At 63.6% G+C, this 9,121-nt stretch overlaps 1 protein-coding gene across 1 annotated transcript; it reads right to left on the bottom strand.

The window, feature by feature from the left end:
* TMCO1 (transmembrane and coiled-coil domains 1) lies at positions 1-8,766 on the bottom strand. The gene is made up of 7 exons (XM_028530784.2): positions 8,539-8,766; positions 8,143-8,220; positions 5,567-5,626; positions 3,333-3,379; positions 1,963-2,030; positions 1,586-1,730; positions 1-571 (listed from the first exon to the last, which is right to left on the bottom strand). The coding sequence occupies exons 1-7, from the start codon at positions 8,606-8,608 to the stop codon at positions 473-475; spliced, it is 567 nt and encodes a 188-aa protein (XP_028386585.1). The 5' UTR covers positions 8,609-8,766; the 3' UTR covers positions 1-472.
* Between the last annotated feature and the right edge of the window lie 355 nt (positions 8,767-9,121).

Raw genomic sequence — 9,121 nt, 5'->3', positions numbered from 1 at the left:
TCTCCTTGCGGGCGAGCCAGCTACAGCTTGGGCCTCTTTATTGATTGCGGGTCATGTATTTGGCTTGAAAAACACACACGACAATCGGTTCCGATCGAGGGTCGCTAACTAAGGGGAAGCTACACCCGTCTCCCCGCCAGCTGGGGGCTCAGGGAGACGCAGCCTGCAGGCTCTCGGTGGTCTCGGAGCCGGCCCCCGAGGGCGGCCAGGTGAGCCGACGGGCAGGTGTGCACTGCAGTGGCGTTGCCGGGACGTCCCTGACCGACACACTGACCGGAGGCCTGGCCCTGGCCCCAGCCCACCAGCTCGCTGGTCTGTGGGTGCCGTTCGCACCAGGTCCCGCCCAAGACGCCCGGACAGGACTGGGGAGAGGCCCGAGTGCGGCGGCTGCCTACGGCTTCGCTACGAAACAGCTGCTGGTCTCCTCTGAGCACCTCTGCAAGGGCTGGGGATGGCAGGGCTCTTCTCAGCCTCAGGAGAACTTGCCGGAGGGGGGCGGCGGGCCCAGGAAGCCGCCGGCCTGCTTGGTGGCCGCCCGCGAAGGGGCCAGGCCGAGGATCTTCTGGATGTTCTGCGAGGGAGGCGGGGCGGAGGCGGGGTCACCACGGGCTGCAGAGGGGCGGCTACTCGGCCCCCCGGGGGAGGGGGAAGGCCCCCAACCAGCGTCCAGGAGGGGCTCCAGCGGGACGACTGCCGCTGCTGTGTGGCTTCCTAAGGGCCCACGATGCAGTGGAGGCCACGGACAGGCGCCCTCTCACCTGGCGGGCTCCCGTCCGTGAACCAAGGAGCTGCCTGTCCCCGTGGAGACCCCTGAAAGGCGGCCCCTCTCATTCAGCACACAGCACCTCCAGCACCCTCACGAGCGGCGTCTGGAAGGGGGGCCCTTCCCTGAGGGGGGGCCCCCGCAGGCCGGGACCAAAACGCCCCGTTTCAGTTTCTCCAAAGCAGCGAGGGCCCTCGGACCCCGGCAGAGTCACCCGGGCCTGACTCCTCCTCCAGGGGAGCGCGGCCCCCAGCCTCCCAGCTGCCCCACCTGGACCGGACGCCACGGCTCTTCCAGAGACTCGCCTTCGCGGAAGCCAGCTCTCGGAAACACGGCTGGCTCGCACTCCGGCTGCGCCGGCTGACGAGGCATTAAATACGTACATCACCCCGACAGCAAGTAAAGCCGGCCGGAGCAGCGCGGGGATAAAGCCAGCCGTCAAAGACAGGGGCGCAGCCCTGGGGGCAGACAGGAGCAGGCGGGCCGCCCACCGGATGAGTGCGGGGCCGTGTGAGCTCCATCTGGGCCTCCAGCCTCCGCCCGTCCCTACGGGTCAGTGACCCCGACCCACAGTCGGGGCACCGGGCCCCAGAACAGGCGAGGGAGGGACCCCCAGGGCCACGGCGCACGCACGCAGTCCCAGGAGGAAGGGCTGGCGCAGGCCCCGCGAGCACAGCGGACATGCCGTCCCTCGCTGGACCTCTCCGACCTTCGGGGAGGACGCCTGCACGGACCCGGGCGGGGCCTCGGGAGCCAACAGCCGACCGCACCGGAGGCTGGGGGACGCCCCACGGGTCTCTGGCCCCCTGGCCCGGCGCTCACCTGCCGGATGGACATGGTGCAGAGGATGTACAGGAAGATGAAGGAGCAGTCGGTGCTGTCGTCTCCCAGCAGGTTGCGGTGCGACAGGCCCTGGATGTAGGACAGCGGGGTGAACGGCAGCTTGGCCACCACTCGGCCGTCAAATCTGGAAGGAGAGAGCAGGGGACCGCGGTTTTCCCACGGCCAGGAAGGCCGCGGCGCCCCCGGGTGGCCCGGGATGGCACACGGATCGAGTCCGTGCGAGTGCGTGCGGCTCGTGCAGAGCGCGGTCGGGGGAAGGCGGGCGGACTGCCAACCCCGGGGTCCGGACGACGGCGCACACCGCACCCCGGGGACGGCCGGCCGCAGAGCCGCGGCCGACGGCGGGCGGTACTCACATGGAGTTGAACATCCCCATCAGGGCGGTGAAGCAGAAGCCGATGGCGAACATGGACTTCATGCGGACCTGCGGGGGGACCACACCCACCGTCACTGCACGCGGGCAACCGCCGCCCCGGGCACACCGCCCGAGTTCTGCTCTCGCGCCCCACTTCCACAGGCGCTCCTTAGCCGAAAGCCGTCTGCTGGCCGACCGCCCTCGCCTGCCAGCCCTCTTCTCCTGGCTGTCTGCGGGGGACCCACCCCGGGCGGCCCTGAGGCCCGATCCGGCTGGGGAGTCCTAAGCACAAGCGGGACAGGACTCGGAAAAGGGAGAAGCCAGCGTATGCTCCAGGCCTCTCCAGGCTCGAGCCGCTCCTTCCTGCCAGGACCGAAGAGCAGGGGGGCCCCGAGGGTGGGGCGGAGGGAGCGCGTCCAACAGCCTGAGGCTCCGGCCGGCTGCCTGCACACCGGACGGTGTCCCTGAGCTGCCTCCCCGGCCGGGGTCACCGCCTCCTGACCTCGGGAGCACGTGGGGAAACCTTCATCTGCGTGGGCCATTGTTAGAAGTGCCGCTGCTTGCAGCTACCTTCCTGCTCACCCGCCCGCCCCAGAGGCGCGGCCAACGGGAGGTCGGGAAGGGGCACGATCAGCAGCTGTGGTAGCTGCGTCTTTACCCCGCTTTCGGCAGACCCCAAATTTGCTATGGTGAACGTGAAATAATTGTGCCAAGAGAAAAGTAAGTTATTTTTTTAAAATGTGCCTCTAAATTATCATCCTCTTAGTAAGAGGTCAAGATAAAAATATCCACCGAAGGTCTCTCAGTAAAACTGTGGCAGAGCGCAGACGCCCCAGGAGAGGTGCCCGGGACTCCGAAGGAAGAGCGGTCCGGCCCGGCATCGGCCCACCTCCGTCGCAGCAGGAGATGCTCAGACAAGCCACTGCTGGCGGACTGTGAGCAGGCGGTCACAAACCCCGGACCGCATACGGCACGGCACGGCACACCCCTGGGGACAGAGGCCCCTCCAAGGGCAAAGGGCACACGGAAGGCCCTCTGTAACACCCCCCCACACACACACACTGGGGTGACTGGATCCCCCAGACCAAAGAGGCAGCGTTAAGAGAAGGAAGAAGCAGACCCTCCACCCGGGGGCCAGTCCAGAACCCTGGGGACGGAGCAAAGGACGGCTGCTGGGCAGAGCTGTCCCGCCCCGAGGCCCCTGTCCGCCTCCACCCGCAGGGAACACCGCCACTCCGCACGCCTGCCTGCCTGCAGGGGCTCCACCTTTCTCACAGGTGAGCGTGGTGTCTCGGTGCAAATCGGGGTCTTCGGCTAAAGCACAGCGCGCGGCTCACCAGAAAGGCAGGCAGGCGTGCTCAGGGCTCTTACCATGGACAGGTCCCGGTTGTTGTTCTTCAGTTTCTCCTCCTGCCTCTCTGGAAGGAACACAGAGGGGGTCAGGGCGCGGGGCGCGGGGCTCGGGGCATGGCAGCCGCGAAGCCGCCGCCGCCGCCGGGGCTGTGAGAGCGCTTCCGCTCCTCTCGCGCCGTGTTAACAGCCCAGCTGATCACCGGGCACACGGCACGCTCGCACGAGCAGAAAACTCCCCCCAGCAGAGCCCCAAACGATTCCAATTTAAATACGTGGAAATCTTCCAAGGTTATTTTTCTAACCCTCCCCGGAGGACACGTGCACTGATTTCAGAGAGAGGAACAGAGACGACGGGAGGCCCCCACGGGAGAGAGACACTGTGCCCCGAATGAATGGGGGTGGAACCCGCAGCCTTGCGCACGGGATGACACTCCAACTGGCTGAGCCGCCCGGCCAGGGCTCAGGCTTCAGCTCTGAAAGCTGCCCCGGAGCCGTCTGTGCTCTCTGTGCTCTCTGAGCTCTGCGCACGAAGCAGCACACCCCTGAGTCAAACCCCGAGGCGGAGCCCATGGCAGACCGCGCCGGGCGGGAGTTGCTCACCTCGGGCCTCACGGCGCCAACGCCCAGGCCAGAGCTCGGGGTCAACTTTACACCGTCCAGAGAGAGCAGCACGGCCCAGGGCCACGGACTCCTGGCAGTCGGGCGCCACCCAGGAGCGCAGCCTGCAGACCTCTGGCGCGGACAGGGCGTCTGCCTCTCCCACAGCCCCTAACGAGTATCGGGTCTGGTGAGCCCCGGTGAGCTCTGAGGCTCAGCTCCTCGTGAGGACGATTTCACGCCTCTGCTCGGTGACAGGCAACTCGAGGCTGCGTTCCGCGTGGAGGTCGTGCGGGTTCAGGCGCCCGGCATCGCTCTGAGGACAGCGGGCGGCCGCCTCCGTCTCCTCGCCTCTCCCGCCTGCCTGGCAGAGCTCCGGTCTCCCAACCTGCGCGGTCCAGCTCTGCCCCTCAGACACGGCACACCCGACCTCGGACCTTCCTGCCCGGACCGGGTCCGAGACACTGCTTCCTGGCCACTCTGGCTGCGCCCTCTCCGAGCTCCGCGCCTGCCTTTGCCGACCGTGCCCTCCAGACCCTCGGGCCTAGGCCTTGTGGGGTCTCCCCGTGGGTCCTGTTTACCCCGTGGACTCAGCTACTGGGTATCAGCCTAGGGCTCCAGCACGTCCTCGCAGCCTTCCTGCCTCTGCCAGCTCCACAGCCAGCACCGCCGGCGCGCCTAGCATCTGCCCCCACGTCACACAGGGACGGTCACACAGGCACGGTCACACAGGCACGGTCACACAGGCACAGTCACACAGGCGCGCCGAGCCCACCGCGCTCAGACCCGAGACCGCCCTCTCCCCTCCTGCCCGCCCCGATGTGCTGCCCCCCCGGCCCGAGCCCTGGGCTTCCCCCACTGCCCGCCCTCCCTCCCACCCGCATCTCCCGGCGTCTCTCCAGGGTGACCGGCCCCACACAGCAGACGCACGGCAGCATGTGGCCACGGAACCAAGCCTGCAGGCCCCTTGGAAGACCCTGGCCCCCCACACTGAACTGAAAACCTTTCACCCGGAGAGGCCACCGGCGCCATGCACCCGGCCGAGCTCTCTCCTGGGACAGAACACGGTGTCCGAACCGAACACACCGCTTCCCCGACCCCCGAGCCGGGAGCGTCCTGCACACAGACCACGTCCCGTCACTCACACGCTGTCTCCTGGGAGAGAGCTACACTTGGTGATTAAATTGTAAATACACCGCAAGGCCAGAATCCCTTCGCCAGGCTTCAGACGAGACGAGAATTACTCGGCAGAAAGCTCCTGCCCTTGTGGACTTCCACCCCCGTGAGCCCCGGGAAGGAGGCCAGGCAGTGACGGACGCAGGTGACGCAGGCTCCATCGGAAACGACCACCCCAGACGGGAGACAGAATGTCTCCCGGACAAGGCCAGGACCCCTCAGCCAAGTTCAAGGCCGCAGCTGCCAACGTCGCTCCCCGAGGCTGACACTTCAGAGCCGAGAGCACAAGGAGCAGCTGCACAAGCCTGCCCGCCAAACGGCCGGGACAACCGGGACAGGCAGCGTGAGCCAGCACTCAGAGGGCCACGGGCTCGTTCCCACGTGTGACCACTGTCCGCACCGTCGTCACAGCGTCGGCCACTCAGACCGCCCCCTTCCCGGGACACGTGCATGGCGTGCGCACCAGTAACTTGACTTACCGATCTTCTTCTTCTGCTGCCGGCCGGCCGACTCCGTGATGGTCTCCTTCTTTTTCTCCACTGCACACGCAGAGGGGCGCGGTGACAGGCGACGTGCGTTAAAGTTAAAGTTAAGACACAGAGTCTGAGCCCGTGGCAAAGGCTCGAGTCCCAGGCCGACTCTGGTTATGGTCACGACGGAGCCCACTGCTCCGACCCTGCGCTCGGAGCCCCGCACACCGGCCACGGGGCAGGCGCCCGCACTCCAGGGCCCATAAAAGACCGCAGGAGAACGCGGGCGTGGTCGGGACGAGGACTGCAGACCACCAGCGAGGGGGCTGCCGCCCGGAACCCGGGCGCGCACGAGACCACAGAGAAACCCTGCCGCGCCGACGCCTGCTCACCAGAGCCTCCCCCCGCCCCCATGCTACAGGCGGTGGAGACGGTGGGGCTGACAAACGTAAAACGTGTACCCTGGACACACTTTGCCCCGACTGGCATGGCCGCACTCTGAGCTCCCAAGACCTCTCGGTTCACACATTACTCAGAAACCTTCATCCCGCTTTACTGCAAACAGAAACACTTCGCACTTTGTAATACTTGTACCTCACAAATGCTCTCATGCAATTTTGTCACAGCAGCAAATTATACACACTTTAACCTCTATCGTTACTGAACTAACATGGAGAAGCTTCACGGTGCTGCAAGGTAACACCATGAAAGGTGACTTCCAGATCTTCAAAGCACACCTGCTCCCTGATACTCAGAGACCACCTCAATCAACACACTCGGTACCTTTTATCATTCTTAAGATTTCACTTATTTACTACTAGAGAGAGGGGAAAGGGGGAGAGAAACATCAGTGTGTAAGACAGACACTGATTGGTTGCCTGTCACACACCTCCAACTGGGGATGTGGCCTGCTGCCTGGCACGTGCCCGGACCGGGACTGGAACCAGCGACCTTTCAGTTCACAGGCCAGCGCTCACTCCATTGGGCCACATCAGCCAGAGCAACCCACTCAGTACCTTTAAGAATGCGTCTTTTGCCCTCCTTTCCCCTCTCTCTAAAACAAAAGGAAAAAATGAATAAAATCTTCAAATAAAAAAGAAAACATCTTTTGTCAAAGGCCCAGCACAGTAGGACAGCTTTTTGGGTAACATCAGTATTCTCCAAATGACGCCAAGGATCAGATCGGTACACAAATCTCGTCCTGGTTCAAATCTACTTACGGCCGCGCGTTTCTCAGAAGCCCCACAAGCGCTTCTCGCCCAGATCCGCACCGCTCTCCAAACGCAGGGCATCAGCAGAGAGCACACATCCGCAACGAGGACATCTGTCCCACGGGGGGCGCGCCCAATCGCCTCCCGTGCAGCGTCTCGGGTGCTACATGCACCAGCTGTGTGCTCGGCCCGGGGCGTCCAGAAGACGGGGCCGCTGCCCGTTGTTCTGTGGCGCACGACCTCAGTGAGCCCCACACGGCAAGCCACCGCAGGCGAGCTGATGACAGGCGGGAAGACCACAACCACATCCTGAGTTTTGACAGTGCCCCTGAAGGACAGGGTCATTGCCATCATCACCAGCCTACCTCACACTCACCTTCCAAGTGAGCACGCTGAGGAATTTTACCAAAAACCATAACTATGGAAGCTTTGCCCAGCAACCACATCAGTTTGAACTGAGGCGTCAAGACGACCATTTCTACAATGCAGACAATTCGAGACGAAGCAATTGAGAAAGCCTGACTTGCCCTCTAGTTCCTCCTCTGCTGTGACATTAACATGACCTTCAACCTTGCTAAGCCCCACCTCCTTCTCCACAAAGGAGGGTAACGTCCACACAACTGACCACACACGGTTGCTAGGTGGGTCAAAGGAGACACTGCAAGAAGGAAAACACACCAAACTCATGTGAAACCACAAAGAAAATCCCAGAACACAGGAAGCCATAGGGATTTTAAGATGCAAAAGTTAGATTTAATCTTTACGACACAGAAAAGAACTCGGACAGCCACACAGAGCCCCCGAGAACCGTCCTCACTGAACCCCCAGCAGCGCCCTCGGCCGTGTCCCCTGGCAACTCCGGCTTCACTTCAAAGGCCACAAACAAGACTTGCTCTAACCTCTCCGTCCAACATGCCTTCAGCCAGCCGGAACAGGACTTGTCCCGAGGACACCACTCTCCTTGATACCAATTCTAACGACCTGCTATTTCCGAAACACACCTCGGTCCTTAACATGCCCCTCTTCCTGCACATTTGCCACGACCTCTGTCTGGAAATCCTTCCCTAGGCAAATTCTAAGCACCCGAGAGGCTGCCTGGGTCAACAAGGCTTCCACCGCCCCTAACACGCACCTCTCACACCGCGACACTCCGCATAAAAGTCTGCTCCTAACCAGACTTCAGGTCGACATGGTCTCCGCATCCCTCTCCGCTGTCCCTATCAGCGGGTGCTCCTCCAGCACCCCCTGCAAGTAGCTGCTGCATGCACCTGACCCACTGGAACTACTTCCTTTTTTTGTTTTCTTTCCTATTGAAACCAATTCTTCTTCTGTTTTCTATTGAAACTACGTCAGAAAGGAAGCAGCCGTACTCACGTTTTTTGCTCTGCTTTTCCACTTCCGCCTTCAGTCTCTTGTACTTGTCCGTCCTGTACACCAGGACCCAGGTGATCCCTGCAACAGCAAGAGCGACGTGCTGCATGGAGACATGTTTGCACCGGTCCCAACAACCGACGCTTCAACCGAAGCGCCTGGAGCGTGGTGTGGAAGTGTCTCCGCGAACACGCCCGTGACCAGCGACACCCGGCCGTCGCGCGCACTCCACCTCCCCCGCCCTTGCGCACGAGCCGCCCCGGGGTTCCCTGGGGTAGAGCAGGTGGAGCCCCCAAGCGAGCAAGGCTGGCGACCTGTCCCGCGGCCGCGCGAGGAACCCCTGGCCTGGGACCCTCCCCTCGGGGCCAGCCCGGACGTCAGGCCAGCAGCCGCCCTTACCCTCGGCGAGAAGAGCCGTGCACACGGAGATAAAAACGATGAGCAGCGTGTCCGCGAACATGGTGCTCATCTCGCACTTCCGGCTCTGCGCTCCCACCCGCCAGGGGGGAAGCGCTCCACGGCCACGAAGAATGCAGCGAGAGACGGTTTCCCTGGACTTCGGGACCCCCCGAGTAACACCGCGACTCTGACAGCCTGGGCGTCGCACTTCCGCTTCCGGGGCACAGCTGCCGGAAGTTCCGGCCGCAGAGGGGCGTGGCCACGCGATCGTCATGGAAACCGGGCCGCGCTCAGACGGGTCTCGCGAGAGGTGGAGTGGGAGCCTGGGGCCAGGTCCCGAATGCGGGCGCGCCTTCCGGGGGCCGGGATCCACGCGTCTGGACTTGCGGCGTCACCTCTAAGGCCGGTTAGGTAGTGGAGCCAACGTTTGCTGCAAAGGGGAGAGACCGACTTCCGCCAACGTGTACGGCACGTACGGCGCGCCTGCTGGGCCCGCGGAGGTCGTGCGCCGCCGGCACCCGCGCACTGCCGCCCTAGCGGAGGGGGGCCGCTGTGCGCGCACAGAGTGGCTAGGGACCTAGAG

Source organism: Phyllostomus discolor, chromosome 14 (genome assembly GCF_004126475.2).
Source record: "Phyllostomus discolor isolate MPI-MPIP mPhyDis1 chromosome 14, mPhyDis1.pri.v3, whole genome shotgun sequence".
Taxonomy (NCBI): Eukaryota; Metazoa; Chordata; class Mammalia; order Chiroptera; family Phyllostomidae; genus Phyllostomus; species Phyllostomus discolor.
The sequence above is the reverse complement of the archived record's forward strand: the minus strand, read 5'-3'. Positions and strand labels throughout refer to the sequence as shown.